This window comes from Pelodiscus sinensis, chromosome 30 (assembly GCF_049634645.1).
Source record: "Pelodiscus sinensis isolate JC-2024 chromosome 30, ASM4963464v1, whole genome shotgun sequence".
Lineage (NCBI taxonomy): Eukaryota > Metazoa > Chordata > Testudines > Trionychidae > Pelodiscus > Pelodiscus sinensis.
In genome coordinates, this window is record NC_134740.1 from 10,271,314 (window position 1) to 10,292,698 (window position 21,385).

General features: G+C 46.0%; 2 protein-coding genes across 2 annotated transcripts; both read right to left on the reverse strand.

The window, feature by feature from the left end:
• Positions 1-3,730: 3,730 nt before the first annotated feature.
• Positions 3,731-4,693, reverse strand: LOC142821285 (olfactory receptor 5AP2-like). Its single transcript, XM_075912132.1, has one exon. It carries the CDS (start codon positions 4,691-4,693, stop codon positions 3,731-3,733), a length of 963 nt encoding a protein of 320 aa, XP_075768247.1.
• Positions 4,694-14,763: 10,070 nt separating this feature from the next.
• On the reverse strand, positions 14,764-15,726 carry LOC142821173 (olfactory receptor 5B21-like). The gene has a single exon (XM_075911987.1). It carries the CDS (start codon positions 15,724-15,726, stop codon positions 14,764-14,766), a length of 963 nt encoding a protein of 320 aa, XP_075768102.1.
• Between the last annotated feature and the right edge of the window lie 5,659 nt (positions 15,727-21,385).

Here is a 21,385-nt window from a genome sequence, read left to right on the forward strand (position 1 = left end):
ATAGATAAATTCATTGAAAAATACTTCCATGGATGGCTATTATCTGGGATGGGCAAGAATGGCATCCCTAGCATCTATTTGTCAGGGATGAGAATGGATTAAAGGGGATGGAGAATTGAAGATTCTGTGTTTGGTTCATTCCTTCTGGGGCACTTGGAATTGGCCACAGTTGGAAGATGGTACACTGGGCTAGACGGGTCTTGTAAGGCAGCTTTTATGATTTTACCTTCAAAATCTGAGAGTAATTCAATACCCTTTCATGGGCATATTTTGCTAAAACCTAACGCTCTTAATTTCACTATACCGGGCCTCTCTGGTCCGGCAACTTTGGTGGTTCGGCAGGACAATGGATGTCTCTATACTACAGAGCCCTGGTCGGGAGCTGGTGGGTAGGAGCCAGATGGCAGGGGGCAGGTGGCAGGTGGCTGGGAGCCCTGCTAGGAGGTAGTGGAAGAAGGACCAGGGCTGGTGGGGCTGGCAGCAGCCTAGCTCGAGTCAATGTCTGAGGTGGGGATGGTGGCCTGGGTGGCTGGAGGTAGGGGGACCAGTACCATGATCAAAATGAGTCCCACTCCTTACCCCTCCCAGAAAATACAAAAGGCTCTCTCCTTGGCCCCCTGCCCCTAGCCTCCCCAGGATGAAACCAACAGAGGGATGTAGATTAAGGGCCACCAAATTCGGAATGCAGCCTCCTCTTCTCCTAACGTAAAGCACGGTCAGGATGGGGTTGCGCCTGCAAAATGAGAGGTGCCCGCAATGAGACTGGTTCCCCAGAATTTGCAAAGGGAGGGGCAGAGAGAAGAGATGTGATACTGAGCGTGGCCACTGGGGGCAGCGAGCCGGCAGGGGAGAGCTGGACTGCAGGGTGACCAGAGAGGGCATGTGCACCAGCAAGAGAACGTCCGTCTGAGGCCAGGACTCTATTATGGAGCAGGTAAGTGGCCCTTAGGCGAAGTCCCAGCCCACCTTACCCCCCACACCACACCCTCCTGTGGAGCTCCCTAGCCCTCCCAACCCCCCCCCCCTGATCATTCCAGCCCTCATCCCCTTTTCCTCCCCCATCCCATGCCCACAGTGCCAGGCTCCTAGCACTCTCTCAGCCCCTCTGCCCCTTCTGCCACTCCCCCTGCATGGGAACTTCCTGCCCTCAGGGGCCTCCAACAGAGGCTGGGGCCAGAAATCCGTCCTCCTTGTCTGCCACATCCTGTTTCCCAGCAGCATGCTACTTACCCATCTCGTGGAAGCCTGTGGGTGTGAGGGTGGGAGGGAAAGAGGGATTGCAAGAGGCCGTAACTACTGGCTTCCTCTCCTCCTTCATCCAGAGTGCTGTGTAAACCACACAGTGATCAGGAGCTGATGCTCACTGAATGTGGCCAGAAATCTGTTACACCGCTTTGTGTTGTAAGGACAGCAGACCACTGACTGCACTTGGCATGGGAAGGACAGATAAACCAGGAGAACCTCCCAAGAACCTTGTAAAAAGACTCAGAGATGGTGATGGGGGTGATCACAGAAGACCCGTTAGGGCTGCTTCCCAATGTGCTGACAAAGTCACTGCCACTCGCCTCCTCGCTTTCAGGGGTTTCTCACCACCCGGTCCTACTGGGCCTGGTCTCCTGGTCTCCCCCAGGCAAGGCACCGAGCTGAGCTCACATACACTTACCCCAAAGCAACAGAGACACTGAAACACTTCGGCTACATCTAGACTGGCATGAATTTCTGAATTCCGTTAAAAGCATTTTCGGAAAAGCATGTCTAGATTGGCAGGATGCTTTTCCGCCAAAGCACTTTTTGTGGAAAAGGGTCCGTGGCCAATCTAGACGTGGTTTTCTGCAAAAAAAACCCCGATTGCCATTTTTGCGATCGGGGCTTTTTTGTGGAAAACAGTAGTATGCTGTCTACACTGGCCCTTTTGGGCAAAAGTCTTTCGGAAAAAGACTTTTGCCTGAATGGGAGCAGCATAGTTTTTCCGGAAAAGCACTGATGATTTTACATGAGATCGTCAGTGCTTTTTCGGAAATTCAAGTGGCCAGTATAGACAGCTGGCAAGTTTTTCCGGAAAATCATCCGGAAAAACTTGCCAGTCTAGACACAGCCTTCAGGTCTGAGGAAAATGCAGTTTCAGACCCAGTATCCAGGCAACCAGACCTGAACTGGGATCTGAACTGCAAATAAACCACTCAGACAAGCCCCCTTCAGCCCCATCACAATGCAAGATGGATGCACACGCGGGTTGCTCCCCCAAGTAACAATTATTTACAGGCAATAGTAAAAATAAATAATTTTATTAAGTACAAACAGGAGGATTCAAGTGTTTGCAAGTGACGACAGAGCGAAGTGAAAGACAAATTTATAATAAACTGAAAGTGCACAGCCAGTGGACACATTAAAGCTCATTGCAACGTTTCCCTACAGCTATTGCAGTTTCGGCTAAAACCCCAAGCCAGGGAACATCCTTTTCTCCCTTTTGGTCTCTGGTTATTTCCTTGGTTTTGTCCAGCCAGCCAAAGACAAAGGGACAGCTCGTTTCCTATTGTTTCATTGATTTCACTGTGGGTAGGAACTTCTTGTTCTCTCTCCCGTGGAAAATTCCCTGCTCAGACTCTACCAGTTGGGGTGTTCCCATGTTGTCCCAAGGCCAACCCCTGCTTACACTTAGAGGACAAAGGAGGTTATTTACAGGTGACCACTAGGAAATGGAGGTACCCCAGCATTGGAAACACCTTTGATGGCGTTCAATTGTGTATTTAAAACCCTAAACCGTTCCCTACCCTATATTTCTAACTTTCCATACAAGAGTGATACATGCACCAAACTACGACATACAGACACAGCAGACTTCAGCATTAAAATGACATGAAGTATTTTGTCCAAAGCATATTCAAGTTAGACATATTTGTATCCATAAAACAATGTCATACAGCATCACCAAGAGTTCCTATCTCAGAGCATGACGGGATGTGCAGGAAGGATTCCTGTTCCATCTCCAGACAAGTTAACAAGCCATTCCAGGCTTCCCATACTGTGCAGGCAGAGAACACACAACACATCACGCTCAAATGCCTTAACCCTCTTGTAGCAAGAAAAAAATTATGAGTTCCCCAGAAGTGTCCTCCCAGGGTTCAGCGCCCAGCTGTGAGATGTCATGTGAAGAGGGGATTGTCTCCAAAGTCACGAAAAGTTCTTGGCTCTCGCTGCTCACCAGCTGGCATTTTTCTCATTCTCCTCTTCCCCTCTCCCACTATGTGCTTCTCCAATGAGGTCCAAGATCTGCTGGACTCTCCATGATGGTGCTATTTTGCATCTCTGGGAACTGGCGCCCAAGGAAGTTGAATTAATGAAGGTCATGCCCATGTGTTCTGCTCAGGAGTGTTGTCTGCGCTGAGGTCTACTTGCAATGCTGGCCACATGGGAATTGAAATTCAAACTGACCTGGGGATTTTCCTGTTCACCTGGAAACCAGTAGAGTTGCATGTTCTGGACTTTCTCAGTGTCGGGTATACACAACCCTGACTTTGACCATTCAAGTTCAAATTTTCTCCATGAATAGCACGAGTACCAAAGTCGGCTTGAGTGACCTGTAATGTCGATGGAACAAGCTTGCTTGTGTGGACTCATGGTTAAGAAAATCAAGGTTATGTAGCTACATTCAACCTAAACTCCTCTGTAGACCAAGCCTAAGAAACCAGATGAGTTCCTTTCTATTTACTATATGCTAAAAATTGGCCTTTCATATTCTTTGCCTATTTCTGAAAGTAACAAACGTGAGAATAGCTTTTCTCAGAGACTTTTTGACCTCTTTGTTTCTCAGGCAGTAGACAACAGGATTGATCATGGGAGTCAGGACTGTGTAGAAGACAGAGGATATTTTGTATAGGATCTTGGGAGTGTTGTTTGTTGGAAACACATAGACAATAATCAGGGTCCCATACAAAACTGTCACCACAGTGAGGTGAGAGGAGCAGGTGGAAAAGGCCTTTTGCCTCCCGGTGCTGGAAGGGATTCTCAGGATGGTGGTGATGATACAAACGTAGGATGTCAGGGTCAGTAGACAAGGCACAAATGTCCCTATGGTAGCAAAAGTAAAGGCCACCAGTTCCAGAGTCCGGGTATCGCTACAGGACAGTTTTATCATGGGTGAAAAATCACAATAGAAATGGTCAATTTCTTTAGAATCACAGAATGTTATTTGGAACACAAAACTATGTGCTGTGATGCTGAACAGAAAACCACTTATCCAGGACCCTGCCACGAGCTGGCCACACACCCGGCCGTTCATCAGGGCAGCGTAGCGGAGGGGATGGCATATGGCTACATACCGATCGCACGACATGGCTGCAAGCAGCCAAAGTTCTGTAGCTGCCATAATAGCGAACAAATATAATTGCACAAGGCAGCTCTCAATAGAGACGGTTCCGTCCCCCGTCAGGAGACTGGACAGCAACCTGGGCAGAATGGAGGAGCTGTAACAGAGATCCAAGAAAGACAAGTTCCCCAGGAAGAAATACATGGGGGTGTGAAGGTGCTGATCAGCCACAACTAGCACAACGATGAGGATGTTCCCACCCATTGTCACAATGTAGATCACTAGAAACAGCAGGAAGAGGAGGGGCTGCAGTTCAGGGCCGTTCCCAAACCCTAAGAGGATAAATTCCATGATAGGTGTTTGGTTTCTTCCTTCTGCTTTCTCCATAATACCTGTCTAGAAATAGAACATTATTAAATATTGATGGAGTGCAAATTGTGCTGAAAGTTACTCTGGCAGAAACCTGAAGGAGGTATCCTCTTACTGGTGCATCTCTCCACTGGAAGAATCAAGTTGTCCATACACAGAGGAAGATTCATATCACTAAGGGTGTGTCTAGACTACAGGATTTTGTCGTCAAAAGTGGTCTTTTCTCAACAAAACTATACCTGCGTCCACACTGCCTTTGAGTTATGTCGACATGATGTTGACAAAACTCAGCAGTTTTGTCGACGTATGTAAACCTCATTCTACGAGGAATAACGCCTTTTGTTGACAGAGTTCTGTCGATAGAAGGCATTATTGCATCTACACTGTCCTTTGTGTCCACACTGTTTTGTTGACAAAGCGGCTTGCTTTGTTGACAGAACTGGATGTAGTCTAGACACTCTTTGTCGACAGAAGCTTTGTCGACAGTATCTGTTGACAAAACTTCTGTCGACAAAACCCTGGAGACTAGACGTACCCAAAGTGGCAGAATTTTCAGTAGATGGTGAATCAATAGCATGGATTCCTATTGAATTACTAGAAATGTCCCATCTAACTACCACAAGCTCTTTTGAACTTAAAACAAAGACTTCTAAGCTAGAACTCTGGGCCATCTTTATCACATTAGGGCCATCATAAGAAAACTAGAAGAAAAAACAAAGAAAAAAATATTAAAAAAGTGGGCTATTTAGATGTCATCCTTGCGTACGTCCAGTCTGCAGTCGGGAGGTGAAATTCCTAGCTTGGGTAGATGAACAAGCATTTGCTTTGACCGAGAAAGATAAAATTAGCAGTGGGAACATGATGACACACACAGTGACTTGGAACAGCCACCTGTGTTCGTATCTAGGATCTCACATGGGGTTGTTCTCAGTGAGAGATTATTTCCCCAAATTGTATGATGCATATAATACAGATGTGTTTAAAGAAATAATAGCAGATCCTTGCTCTTAAAGCAAAGATACCTGGCCAATGAATCTGATCCCTTTTAGTTGCTTTTCCCCTACAGTCATCTTGATAAATCCTTCCATCTGATCTCTTCAGCCTCTAACTTATGATGTGCCCATGGAAGTTATCTCCATACCAGGAGTGAAAATGGTGCATTGACATGGATGCAACCTAAAAGTATGCGAGAAAAATGGAAACCCAGAAAAACACACCCACATACAGAGAGTTAATTGTTTGTTTTAATATTTTTATGAGTAATAAATCTCATGTTCTGACAAACAACATGCATATACAGAATGTCAATGAAATAGACACGTATATGGGAATGACGTCCATCAATGGCTATTGCTGTCCTCATTGGGCAGGACAGGGTCCCTACCCTCTGTGTGTCAGGGATGAGACTGGGTAATGGGTGGATCTGTTTGTGATTCCCTGTTCTGTTCATTCCCTCTAGGGCACCTGGCATTGGCCACTGTAGGAAGACAGGACATTGGACTAGATGGCCCTTGAAAGGCCGTTTTTATGTTCTTCCCCTCAAAATCTGTGTGTCATTCAATATTCCTATCTAGGCATATTTTGCTCAAACTCACCTCTCTCCATTGAATTTTCTCTTGGATTGAAGAAGCCCTCCTATTCTTTTGATTATGGGGGATGCCTGAGCAAGCACTTATCTTTTTCAACCAGATAGTATCATTTTCACGGTGCTGTTTTAGCCTTCCCAGTTACGATCTCTTGTCAGTTACAACCTCACCAGATCCCTTCCTTCACATGTTTGGAGCTAAGAGGAGAATCTTTGCACTATGTTTTCCATTCGTTTCAACTTTTAATACAGGCGCTCCCACCAACTTATGACAATTGGTTTCTGGGGAACTGTCGCAAGTCGGGGGTGTCATAACTCAAGCCCTCATTTACAATAGGCATCATGCACCATCGTAAATGTGTGCCGAGGACATAAGTTGGGGGGTTTCAGCCCTTTCTGCACTTAAAAAACCAGTTGTAAGTGCCGGGGGGGGGGGGGGGGGGGGAGGTGCAACTTGGGCAGTTGCAACTTGGGGGTTTCCTGTTGCTACTAGGAGAAAGTGAAGTAAATGGGGCGGGGGGGTTAACTTACATAATCCTGCTTCCAGCCTTGCATTAATTTCAATTGGTTAAATAACCAGACAAAACACATGGTAGTGAGGCTTACAAAGTTTGACAAAAAGGGTTCTGGGGTCAGCAGATCCTTATCTAGACTGCTGGGCTGCTGTGGCCAGCTGCAGCCCTGCTCCCAGTCCCATTGACACGGGCAGGGACACGCTCAGCTGTGGTGACATGGTAGCTCTCTGACTGGCCACTGCATGGACCAGCAATCGAGAAGTGACAGTCCAGATCCCCACCAGCTCCCCAGCCTAAGGCCCCACCCATGTATCGCCCTATCCTGGTGCAAACACCAGCAAGTAGGAATTTGTTTCCCCATCTGACTCTTCCTGAACATGGAGAAAAAACATGCTCGTCTCTGGTATCCTGGCTGAGAGATTTCCCCGGGGAGTTCACTTAGTGTCACACCGGTTAAAGTTAAAGTACACATTTATGAACTACCGAGGCAAGAGATAGCAAACCGGTCAAAGCAGCTTGCCTAGCAAATAAACAAAAGCACAGACTAGCCTTAACACACTAGATAGATTAGGAGAGAATAAGTAATATCTCACCCTCACTGATAATACCAGAATCTCAAGGCACAAGCGGCATTTACTTTAGAATATGTGTTTTCTAGGGTTCATTACGAAGGCTAGAAATCCTGTTAGCTCGGATCCAGCACTGCCCGCAGGTCTGTCTTTGTTCCTTGGGTCTTTCCAGGAGCCCTCTTCTGCGGTGAACGAAGAGAATCTATGAGCTCGCTCCCTGCTATATAGAGATTCAAACGGGGTGGGAACCCTTTGTTTCAAATGTTGGCTCCCAGATGATTTATGGACAAATAAAGACATTACACGAGGGAGTCCAGAGTCATGTGGCTTGGACACTCTCTCCCCTCTCCCCACTTTTATAGTCATAGTAACCATTACTTACAGGCTCTCTGGAGAGGTCTCAGAAAAGCTCATCAGATGAGAGAAAGGTTCTCCTAAGGCTGATGTTTTCTCTAATGGCTAATTACCCCAATTCTAGAAACAAACCCAATTCTAGAGGGTCATGTTTTCTATAACTTTTTTTCGCTCTTCTCTTTACTTTTTCTAGTTTGTCCACATATTTCCTAAACACTGGACACAATACTTCAGCTGAGGTCAATTCAACATGTAATACAGCAGAAGAATTACATCTTGTGTCTTGCTTATGTAACTTCCTCTTTCCTCCCTGGGTTACTTGGGAGCAGGTCACACTCACAGATGTGCCTGGATGCCTGATGGTTTTAGCATAAAAGGAGATCCTGAGTACCCCAGTGGTGATGTCGTTTAGTTGGGGAAACCCTATTCACCCCCTTGCTGCTGTCCCTTGCTCATAAAGAACATATAATGGTGAAGCCTCCACCAGTTTGGCCCTGTAACACACTTACTGGTGTGACTTGGGAACCTCCAGGGATAAACTTATTCCAACAGTAAACTAGATCTAACTTCAGAACAACATTTACAAATCATAACTAATATACTTCTAATAGATTGCATTAGAATATACAACCTTTACTTAACTTAAAGAAACAGGATTTAACAAATTAACAGTGAATAACATCAATTGACAAAGTACACAGAAGTAAAAGGAACTTATCTAACTCCCATTTGCACTGCCAATATTTATTCCACCCTAGAATGTGCACACCCCTAGACTCAGAGTCCCAGACTCTTGCTTGAATGGGCGCGCTGGAAGAACTGCAGCTGTAATGGAGATTCTCTGTAGGGAGGGTGTATGTGGGTGTCAGGGGGCGAACCACCCCCTCCCCTTTAGCCCCGTATGGTTGTGGGGTAGGGGAGCCCGCGTTCAGTTCACGGAGGGGCTCTCCGCTACCCCTGACCCTTTTTCTCTTGGCCTATAGGATGTAGAAGGGTTCTCTTATATCTGGGTCGAGCCCCGCTATGACCAGGACCCTCCTACTTAACCCCTGTGGCCAGTAAAGGTCCCAGTCTCCGGTGCTCTCTCCAGTCCAGCTCTTACCAGTCCGTTGACACCGCCTCGGTCGGAGCGTCCCTCCCGTGGTCCTACGTCGCCTGGTTGCTCTTCCGTGGCCTGGGGTCTGGTCAATCCCAGCTCAGCTCTCCACCGCAGCCCTAAGGTTGCCCCCTCTTGCTCGGGGGGATAGGGAGGTGCGATCCACCGGCCCCTCCTGGGACCTCCGCCCCCCCTCAGCATCCTCCGCCGCTGTTTCCCACTCGCGGGTGTGCCTCCCCCCAGGTGTGCTGGTGCATGCGCGGCAATGCAGCCAGCACTCCCCCGGCTCTTCGCTCACCACGCGAGCTGCCCGCGTGCCTGGACACAGCGCAGGTGACGGGGCTGGCCCGTCACAGTGGGTGCAAGCTATGCAGCACCTCTGGTTCACTGGGTTGGCCTCTCTGTCTCTCTTTGAACCCAGAATTAGTCTGTGTCTCTGAGGTCTGTCCCAGGCAGCATTTCCCCAAAGATGCCCAGTTACTCACAGTCTCCGGGTATGTCTACACTACAGCGCTAATTCGAACTAACTTAGTTCGAATTAGTTAATTTGAACTAAGCTAATTCGAACTAATGGATCCAGACTAAAAAACTAGTTCGAATTACCATTTTGCTAATTCGAACTAGCATGTCCACATTAAGTGGACCCTGAACCGGGGTTAAATATGGCCGGAAGCAGTGCCGGCAGGGCATCAGATGAGGACTTAGAGCGTGGAGCTGCTGCCTCAGGCTAGCCGAGGGCTGTGCTTAAAGGGACCCGACCCCCACCCCGGACAGACAGTTCTCAGGGGTGCCCCGCTTGCAAAGAAGTCCTGGCTTGGATTGCCCGGAGTGGGCACATCACAGCACTCGGCCATCAGCCCGGCTGCACTTGCCGCAGGCTGCCATCTGGAGAGAGGGGGAAATTGGGGGGCTGCGGGAGAGCTTCCACCCCAAAAGCCCGCAGAGCCAGCCCAGTCCTCCCCATCGGGGGTGCGTACCCCATTCCTCCCTCACCTCCTTCCACTTACCCTTCCCTAGCCCCTCTTCTTGATGTACAAAATAAAGAGAATATGTCTTCCAAAATGGAATCTGTCTTTATTGAACAAAACTGGGGGAGACTGGGAAAAGGAGGTGGGAGAGGGGAAGAGAGAGGCTGGGAGAGGGGAGGGCAACTACAATGATCAGGGGTTGGGAACAGGTCCCATATGAAGAGAGGCTAAAGAGACTGGGACTTTTCAGTTTTGAAAAGAGGAGACAGAGGGGGGACAGGATAGAGGTCTATAAAAGCATGAGTGGGGTGGAGAGGATGCATCAAGAAAAGTTCTTCATTAGTTCCCATAATAGAAAGACTAGAGGACACCAAAGGAAAGGAATGGGTAGCAGGCTTCAAACTAGTAACAGAAAGTTGTTCTTCACAAAGCAAAGAGTCAACCTGTGGAACTCCTTGCTGCAGGAGGCTGTGAAGGCTAGAACTAGAACAGAGTTTAAAGATAAGTGAGAGCAAGTCATGGAGGTTGGGTTCATGGAGTGGTATTAGCCAGGGGGTAGGAGTGGTGTCCCTGCCCAAAGTTTGTGGAAGGCTGGAGAGGGATGGCACGAGACAAATGGCTTGGTCACTGTCTTCGGTCCATCCCCTCCAGGGTCCCTAGGGTTGGCCGCTGTTGGCAGACAGGCTACTGGGCTAGATGGACCTTTGGTCTGACCCAGGACGGCCATTGTAAGCTCAGGGTCGGGGGTCTCAGTGGACCCCCTTGATTTTCATGCACACCTGCTCCTGGGTGGCCAGGCTGGCAGCTCTCCTGCCCTAGACGGCCACTTTCCTGTGCCTAGTGTGGAGGTCATGGACGAGGTCCACGATGTCCACACTAGACCAGGTGCATGCCCGCCTCTTGCGTTCCCGGGCAACCTCCCGGGAGCCGCCAGCCTGGTCCCGGGAAGAGGGGGTGGGCTGGGGGCCATCGGGTGGCTGGCTCGAGGCGTGACAGGTGCAGGGTCTGCTGGCTGGGTGCTGGCAGGCTTGCACCTGGCATGGGCACCGTAGCCAGCCCGTGCCACTTTAAGAGGTCCGGGGCCGGGAGCGGGGCAATAGAGTTTCCCTGGTGTTGGCCAGAGTGGCCACCAGGGAAACCTGTGGAGGGCTAGCCTCCCACTAGTTCGAATTAAGGGGCTGCACAGCCCTTAATTCGAACTAGTAAATTCGAACTAGGCTTAATCCTCGTAAAATGAGGTTTACCTAGTTCGAACTAAGCGCTCCGCTAGTTCGAATTAAGTTTGAATTAGCGGAGCGCTAGTGTAGCACCTATCAAAATTAATTCGAACTAATGTCCGTTAGTTCGAATTAACTTTGTAGTGTAGACAAACCCTCCTTCTGTGTGCTGGATGCAGAGTAGCTTCTAGTCACAAGTACAGCCAAAGGGCCTCCCTTCTAGGGCAATTGGAAGCAGCCTGATATATCCCAGTTCCAAAGGCTTGCTGTCCCAGTCTGTAACTGCAACATAACAGCTCCTGAACTGGATCAAACACCTCCACAGCAGCCTGGCTCCCTTTGTGCTCCAAAAACACAGGGAAGAGTTCACAGACTGCTCAGTCTTCCTCCACACAAGTGGAGAGACTCCAGATCTCCAAAACAGAAGTCACTTCCTTCCTGTTTTCCCCCAGGGCTCATGGTAATTGTAGTCTGTGTGGCTAGATTGCAGCATATAGGGTCTTCCCAGAAAATAAGCAGAGGCACCTTTAGTAAGGGGACTAAACTTATATCACTTCTGCTAAAATATCCCAGGATGATGCATATTTGTTTTGCAACAGTGTTCCACTGTTGACTCATATTTGCCTTGTGATCCATTATGACCCCTAGACCTCGTTCTGCACAAATCTTTTCTAGGTGGTCACAGAGGCTATGTCTAGACAGCAGAGCTATTTTGGGATACCGGAAGTTTCAGGAAATAGCTATTCTGTGTCTTTTAATGTGCTAGTTATTTCAAAAAAGATTTCAAAACAAGGGGTGCACTATTCCGTGATGTCCCTGAAACTCTTATTCTATGGGGGTTAAGGAACTTGTCGGAATTGCACTTTATTTTAAAATTTGGCACCGTGTAGACAAATTGCTTATTTCGAGTTGAGGATGCAAGTGCAGATGAACCTTAACAGATTGTTCCTTTCCTAAGTGGAGATATTTACATTTGTGTTTATTGAATTTCACCCTACTTACCTCAGACCATTTCTCCAGTTTGTCCAGATCATTCTGAATTACAATTCTCTCCTTTAAAGTACTTTCAACTCCTTCCGGTTTGGTATCATCCGCAAACTCATAAGCGTACTTTGCGTTGTCTAAATCATTGATGATGATATTAAATTCTGCCAGACTCAGAACAGATTCCTGCAGAACCCCACTTGTTATGTTTTGTAGTATAACTGTGAACCATTAATTACTATCTGGAATGCTTATCCAACCAGTTATGTACCAACCTTACAGTTTGTGTATTTCCTTAGTTTATTAATGAGAAAATCATGCAAGTCTGTATCAAACAGTTTACTAAAGGCTAGAAATACCACATCTACAACTTTCCCCTTATCTACAAGGCTTTTTATCCTGTTAAAGGAAGCAATAAACTTGGTTTGATGTGATGTGTTCTTTATTTACCCCATTATCTTCTAAATGTTTGCAAATTGATCCCTGTGTGATTTGCTCCATTATCTTTCCTTGTACAGAAGCTTCAGTGGGTAGCCTAGTTAGTCTGTACAGGATAAACTTAAAAAACAACAAATAGTCTGGTAGCACTTTAAAGACTAACAAACCATGTAGATGGTATCATGAGCGTTTGTGGGCACAGTCTACTTCTTCAGATGGTCCTCTGAAGAAGTGGTCTGTGCCCATGAACATTCATGATACCAGCTACATGTTTTGTTAGTCTTTTACAAAACCTAAAAACAACAATTAGAAATGAAGGGAAGAAACCTGAAAGAGTTGGTCTGTGCCATGGTTTCCAGCCCCCACCCCTACTGGTGGGGCCCCCTGGGGGAAGGGGCTGAGGTTGAGGTTGGAGAAAAAGTTGGGGGCGGAGAGGTCAGGGAGCGTAGGGGGCTCAGACAGTGCTAGGAGCAGGAGGACCTAGGATGGGCAAAATGGAGCAGAGGGCTGGCGGGGGGGGGATCTCAGACAGGGTTGAGAGGGCTGGAATCTGGAGGCCTGGGGTGGGAGGTCCAGGGCACAGGAGCCCCCTTTAAGAGCCACTTACCTGCTCCATTGCAAAGCCCCATCCTCAGCTGGCCAGACTCAGTCGGTGCAGTTGCCCCCTCTGGTTACCCTGCTCTCCCCTGCCCGCTTGCTTCCCGCGGTGGCCACACTCAGTAACACATCTCCTCTCTCCACCCCTCCCTCTACAAATTGTAGGGAAATAGTCCTATTGCTGGCACCTCCCATTTTCCAGGCAGAACCACAACCTGCCCTTGCTTTAGGTTAGGGTAAGAGGTAAGTGTATACCAAATTTGGTGGCACAAGCTCTTATCATTTTGGAGATGCTCCCGAATAAACAGACTCACAAGAGACACAGAGACAGATGCATATTATATATGTAGGTACATATATACACATGCACATGCATTCACATACATTTATATATAGGTATTTATATATACACAGAGGGTATGTCTACACTACCCTCCTATTTCGAAGTAGGAGGGTAATGTAGGCATACCGCACTTGCAAATGAAGCCCGGGATTTGAATTTCCCGGGCTTCATTTGCATAAGCCGGGCGCCGCCATTTTTAAATCCCGGCTGGTTCGAACCCCGTGCCGCGCGGCTACACGTGGCACGAACTAGGTAGTTCGAACTAGGCTTCCTAGAGAGAGAGAGAAAGAGAGAGAGAGAGAAAGAGAGAGAGAGAGAGCAATAACATAATGTACAAATGACAGCTGCAGTTAATGAATTCTTTGTCCTAGCTTTCACCAAGAAGACTGGCTGTGAATGGATGCCTAACATTGAGAATACCAGTTTAAATGGGGTATGCTAAGACACTAAAATAGGGAATGAACAAGTGAAAAGTTACTTAGACAAAGTTTCTTGAAGGGCCAGAAGAAATGCCTTCCATACGATTCAAGGAGCTAATTGAAGAGATATCTGAGCCCCCAGCGATTATCTTTAAAAAGTCCTGGAATATGAGAGAGATTTCAGATTATTTCAAAAGGACAAATCTAGTGCCCATCTATAGAGAAAGGAGATAATTACAACCCAAGGAACTACAGACCGTCACCTTAACTGCTGTACAAGATAAACTTAAAAAACAACAAATAGTCAACACCATATGTGCCACTCGGGGAAATGAAATTCAAACTTTCCCAGGCTTTTTCCTGTTCAGTTGGAAAGCAGTGGAGCAAGGCAATAGATTGTGGGATGCTTCCCAAGGGCCAAAAGCATCGACTTTCTCAACGCTCAGTCTACATTGCCGTGAATTTGACATGTAAGGTAACATTTTGCGATACTCTTGGGCTATGTCTAGACTGCAAGCCTCTTTCGAAAGAGAGCATCTAGACTGCACGTTGAACTTTCGAAAAAGCGGCTTGCTTTTTCGAAAGAAAGCATCCAGTGAGTCTGGATGCTCTCTTTCGAAGAAGCCCTATTTACATTGAAGAACGCCTTCTTTCGAAAGAGGAACTTTCGAAAGAAGGCGTTCTTCCTCGTGAAATGAGGTTTACCGCCGTCGAAAGAAAAGCCGCGTTCTTTCGATTTAATTTCAAAAGAACGCGGCTGCAGTCTAGACGCAGGTGAGGTTTTTTCGAAAAAACCCCTGAGTCTGGACACAGCCTTGGTGAACAACAGGAGTACTGAAATTGACTTCAGTGGCCTTTAACAGGAACAGTCTTGGCAGTGTGGGCTCGAAGTTCAGAAAATCAACCTTACACAGCCACATTCAACCTAAACTCCAAATGTAGACCAGCCCTTAGAAACTGGAGCAGTTCATTTCTATTTTACTAACTGCTAAAATTTGTCCTTTCAGACTCTGTGCCTGTTTCTGAAAGCAACCAGATTCAGAACAATTTTTCTCAAAGACTCTTTGACCTCCTTGTTTCTCAGGCAGTAGATGACGGGGTTGATCATGGGATTCAGGACTGTGTAGAAGACCGAGAATATTTTGTGTAGCATTTTGGGAGTGTTGGTTGTTGGAACCACATAGACAGCAATTAGAGTTCCATAGAAAACTGACACCACAATGAGGTGGGAGGAGCAGGTGGAAAAGGTCTTTTGCCTCCCGGTGCTGGAAGGGATCCTCAGGATGGTGGTGATGATACAAATGTAGGACGTCAGAGTCAGTAGCAAGGGCACAAGAGCCCCTGTGGTAGCAACAATAAATGTCACCAGTTGCAGAGTCCGGGTGTCACTGCAGGACAGTTTTATCATGGGCGATAAATCACAAAAGAAATGGTCGATTTCTTTGGAATCACAGAACGATAATGAGAACACAAAGCTATTTCCTATGGTGCTGAGCAGGATGCCGCTTATCCAGGACCCTGCCACGAGCTGGGCACACACCCTGCCGTTCATCAGAACAGCATAACGGAGGGGATGGCATATTGCTAGATATCGATCATATGACATGGCCGTGAGCAGCAAAAGTTCTGTAGTTGCCATGATAGAGAACCAATAAAATTGCCCCAGGCAGCCCTTAACAGAGATGGTTCTGTCCCCAGTCAGGAGACTGGCCAGCAGCCGGGGCAGGAAGGTGAAGGTATAACTGATGTCCAGGACAGACAAGTTCCCTAGGAAGAAGTACATGGGGGTGTGAAGGTGCTGATCAGCCACAACTAACACCACAATGAGGATGTTCCCACCCGTTGTCACAATGTAGATGGCCAGAAACAGCAGGAAGAGGAGAGGCTGCAGTTCAGAGACCTCCCCAAATCCCAGGAGGATGAATTCCATGATGTGCGTTTGGTTTCCTCCTCCTTCTTTCTCCATACAACGTATCTAGAAATAGAAAATTAATCAATATTGGTGAAGTGCAGTTTTGTGCTGTCAGTTTCACCGAAAGAAACCTGGAGGAGGTAAATTCCCACTGCTGTGTCTCTCCACTGGAAGAATGAAGTTGTCAATGAACAGCGGAAGACTCATATCAGTAGGTGGAAGAATCTTCCGTAGGAATAAGAGATTCTCTGGAAAAGGGCTTTATTCCGGAGGATCGGGCCAGTCTAAATGCTTTTTTTCCGGCTTTTCTCCAAGCCGGGAAAAAAGCGGTAGACATATTTATTTAAATCCGCGGGGGATATTTAAATCCCCCACGGATTTCCCTATTCCCACTTTCAAATTTAGCATGCCCCTTCCGAAAAAGGGGCCAGTGTAGATGTAGCCTGTGTGTCAGAAGCATGAAGCCGTATTGAATTACAAGAAATGTCCTATTAACTCCTGCAAGCTCTTTTGAACTTGAAACAAAGACTTATTAGGTAGAAATCTGACTCATCTTTATCACATCTACATCATCACCGTACACCTTGAAGAAATAACAAAATATCTGTTGGAAATGAGATATATGTTAAGTCATTCACAACTTGGGTATATGTACGTTCACTCACTTTGAACTAGCTAGCAGGAAAAAATTAGCCATGAGAACATGTGATACAGACAGTGGGTTGTGATAGCTACCTGTGTACGTATCCATGATTTCACATAGGATTATTGTCAGAAAGAGATTGTTTATTTCTCTAGACTGGCAAGATTTTGCGCAAATATTTTTACCGGAAAAGTTTTTTCCGTTAAAAGTATTTGCACAAGAGAGCGTCTACACTGGCATGAATGCTTTAGCGCAGAAGACATCTTTTGTGCAAAAGCATCTGTGCCAGTGTAGATGCTCTCTTGTTCAAGAAATTAACTTGGCTGTCTACACTTGCCCTCTTGCACAAGAATACTTGCGCAAGAGGGCTTATCCATGAGCAGGAGCGTCAGAGTATTTGCACAAGAACCACTGATTTTGTACAGTATAAAGTCAGTGTTCTTGCGCAAATACTCGTGGCCAGTGTAGACAGGCGGCAAGATTTTGCGTAAAAGTGGCCACCTTTGCACAAAATCATGCTAGTCTAGAATCATAGAATCATAGGACTGGAAGGGACCTTGAGAGATCATCGAGTCCAGCCCCCCGCCCTCAAGGCAGGACCAAGCTCCGTCTACACCATCCCTGACAGATGTCTATCTAACCTGTTCTTAAATATCTCCAGAGAGGGAGATTCCACCACCTCCCTTGGCAATTTATTCCAATATTTGACCACCCTGACAGTTAGGAATTTTTTCCTAATGTCCAATCTAAACCTTCCTTGCTGCACTTTAAGCCCATTACTCCTTATCCTGTCCTCAGAAACCAAGAGGAACAAATTTTCTCCTTCCTCCTTGTGACACCCTTTTAGATATTTGAAAACCGCTATCATGTCCCCCCTTAATCTTCTTTTATCCAAACTAAACAAGCCCAGTTCATGAAGCCTGGCTTCATAGGTCATGTTCTCTAGACCTTTAATTATTCTTGTCCCTTTAATCATTCTAGACGCAGCCCGAATGTTTTGAAGCAGATAATACAGGTCCTTTTAAAGAAGTAGAAGCATTTAAAACAAAAGTGTCAGAGCTCATAAATCTGAAATCTCCTGCTTGATCTCCCCCTGCAATCTTCTCCATATATCCAACTTTCTGGTCTCCTCAACCTCTGACTTATGATGTGCCCACAGAAGCTGTGTCTACATGCCAACAGAGGCATGTAAAATAGGCTACCTGACATAGTCAATAAAGTGGGAATTTAAATATCCCCGGCTTCATTAAAATAAAAATGGCCACCGTGCTGTGCCGGATCAGCTGATGGTTGGCACAGCGCATGAGTCAAAGTGCGGATCAGTCGACAAGGGAAGCCTTTGTGGACCGCTCCTGTCAACCTCGTTTCATGAGGCATAAGGGAGTAGTTGAGAAAGACTTCCCTTGTCAACTGTTACCCCTCCCACCACGTACAAAGGGCTGTCTCCCTACCCCAACGTCCCCCCCGAGAAAGGAACAAGAGCATGGTGTGGAAGGGGTGCTACCAAAGAAGGGATACCACCGATTTAATTACGTTTGCTAAAAGAAGGAAGGGCGAAGAGAGAGCTCTGGCAGAATGCAAAGGATGCTGCACCCCAGCTGACAATAGCCTTCAAGTCTCAGGCTACGTCTACACTCCAAAAAAGAAGTCGGAAAAAGATATGCAAATTGCGAACTGCAATTTGCATATCTTTTTCAGCTTTTCTTTCGAGCCATCTCTTCTTCCCCCTAAAATAAAGTTTACAGGGACGGGAAGAGAACTTGCACGCTCTCCATCTTTTTTTCCCATGGATACTGGATGTATCCCAGAAAACAGCTGGTCTGTGTCTAGACTGGCCAGTTTTTCCGGAAAATCAGCCACTTTTCCAGAAAAACTTGCCATCTGTCTACACTGGCCGCTTGAATTTCCGCAAAAGCACTGACTTCCTACTGTAAGAAATCAGTGCTTCTTGCGGAAATACTACGCTGCTCCCGTTCAGGCAAAAGTAGAGATTTCTTTTCTGCAAAAAAGCCCCGATCGCGAAAATGGCGATCGGGGCTTTTTTGTGGAAAAGCGCGTCTAGATTGGCCACGGACACATTTCCGCAAAAATTGCTTTTGTGGGAAAGCGCCCTGCCAATCTAGACGCTCTTCCGAAAATGCTTTTAACTGAAAACTTTTCCGTTAAAAGCATTTCCGGAAAATCATACCAGTCTAGACGTAGCCCTGCAGTCTAGACGTAGCCACACAATAAACAGAGCTTTGACTTGCCCTGGCAGAATCCCTATTCCTGATGACTTTCCTCTCTTCCATGTGATTCAAAATGGATTCCTTGTGGAACCTCTCCATGATTTTTCCAGATACTGAGGTGAGGCTGGCTGATCTCTAGTGCCCTGGATTCTTCTTTCCTTTTTTAAAGTTGGGCACTACATTTGCCTTTTTCCAATCGTCCGGGACCTCCCCTGATTGGTAGGAGTTGTCAAAGATGATAGCTAATGGCTCTGCAGTGACATCTGCCAACTCCCTCAGAATCCTCAGAGGCATTAAATCCTGCCCCATGTGTGTCTGGTTTTTGTACATTTGGTAAACTGTCTTTTAACTAGTTATCAACCCATGAAAGGACTTTGCCTCTTATCCCATGACAACTTACTTTACTTAAGAGCCTTTGGTGAGGGACCTTGTCAAAGGCTTTCTGGAAATCTAAGTACACTATATCCACTGGATCCCCTTGTGCACATGTTTGTTGACCTCCTCAAAGAACTCTAGCAGATTAGTAAGGCATGATTACCCTTGACAGAAACCATGATGACTTTCCCCCAACAAATTATGTTAATCTATGTGTCTGACAATTTTATTCTTTACTATAATTTCAACTAATTTGTCTGGAACTGACATTAGACTTACCGGTCTGTAATAGCCAGGAATACCTCTAGAGCTCTTTTTAAATATTAGTGTCACATTAGCTATCTTCCAGTCATTAGGTACAGAAGCCAATTTAAAGGTAGGTTACAAAGCACGGTTAATAGGTCCACAATTTCCCATTTGAGTTCTTTCAGAACTCTTGGGTGAATATCATCTGGTCCAGGTGACTTGTTACTATTAAGTTTATCAATTTGTTCCAAAACCTCCTGTAATGACACCTCAGTCTGGGACAATTCCTCAGATTTGTCACCTAAAAAGAATGGTTGAGGTTTGGGAATATCCCCAATATCCTCAGCGATGAAGACGGAATCAAATAATTAATTTAGTTTCTCTGCAATGACGTTATCATCTTTGAGGGCTCCTTTAGCATCTCGATCATCCATGGGCCTCACTGGTTGTTTAGCTGGCTTCCTGCTTCTGAGGAACTTAAAAAAACATTTTGCTATTCCTTTTCAAGTTTGTGGCTAGCTACTCTTCAAACTCTTCTTTTGGCTTTCCTTATTACATTTTTACACTTATTTTGACAAAGTTTATGGTCTTTCCTCTATTCTGCACTAAGATTTGACATCGACTTTTTAAAAGATGCCTTTTTATCTCTCACTTCTTCTTTTACTTCATTGCTAAGCCATGGGGGCACTTTTATGGTTCTCTTACTGTGTTTTTTAATTTGGGGTATACATTTAAGTTGGGCCTCTATTATGGTGTCGTTGAAAAGTTTCCATGCAGCTTGCAGAGCTTTTACTTTTCTCACTGTACTTTTTAATTTCTGTTTAACTAAATTCCTGAATTTTGTGTAGTTTCCCTTTCTGAAATTAAATGCTACAGTGTTGGGCTGCTGAGGTGTTTTTCCTACCACAGGGATGTTACATTTTATTGCATTATGGTCACTATCTCTAAGTTATATTTACCTCTTGAATCAGATCCTGTGCTTCATTTAAGACTAAATCAGGAATATCCTCTCCTGCCGTGGGTTCCAGAATCAGCTGCTCCAAGAAGCAGTCATTTAAGGTACCAAGAAATGTTATTTCTGCATCTGGTCCTGAGGTGACATGTACCCAGTCAATATGGGGATAGTTGAAATCCCCCACTAATATCGAGTTTTTTATTTTGATTGCCTCTCTAATCCCCCTTAGCATTCCTTAGTCACTGTCACTGTCCTGATCAGTATATCTGTCCTCATAATATATCCCTACTGCTATATACCTATTATATGACCATAGGGATTCTATGGAACATTTTGGCTCATTTAAGTTTTTTACTTCATTTGAGTCTACATTTTCTTTCACGTACAGTGCCTGTCCCCCACCAGCACGACCTGTTCTGTCCTTCCGATAGATTTTGTACCCTGGTACTATGACTGTGTCCCATTGATTGTCCTCATTCCACCAAGTTTCTGTGATGCCTATTATATCAATATCCTCCTTTAAAATGAGGTGCTCAAGTTCACCCATTTTATTATTTAGATTTCTAGCATTTGTGTATAAGCACTTTAATAATTTGTCACTATTTATCTGTCTGCTGTTTCCTGATGTGTTAGACTCTTTTGCATTTGATTGTGTCTCATCTGATCTGACCCATACTTCCATCCTCTCCTCCTGACTAGAACATAGAGCATCTCTATGAATAGACCCTCCTCTAAGAGATGTCTCTGTCCGATCCATGTGCTCCTCCACACCCAGCTTTCCCCCCAGCCCTTCATTAAAAAACTGCTCTACTTCTAAGCTTCCTTTTTGAGTTTAAGCTCACCAAGGATTTCACTGTCAAGCCAAGCTGGACACCTGCCATATTTGCTTTTCTTACTGCACACCAGGATGATTTGTTCCTGTGCTTTCAACAAGGCTTCTTCAAACTATAGCCAGCTCTCCTGGACTCCTTTCCCTTTCATGTTAGCGCCCTTGTTTTAGACTCATAGACTCATAGAATACTAGGACTGGAAGGGACCTCGAGAGGTCATCGAGTCCAGTCCCCTGCCCCCATTGCAGGACCAAATACTGTCTAGACCATCCCTGATAGACATTTATCTAACCTGCTCTTAAATATCTCCAGAGATGGGGATTCCACAACCTCCCTGGGCAATTTATTCCAGTGTTTCACCACCCTGACAGTTAGGAACTTTTTCCTAACGTCCAACCGAAACCTCCCTTGCTGCAGTTTAAGCCCATTTTGATTC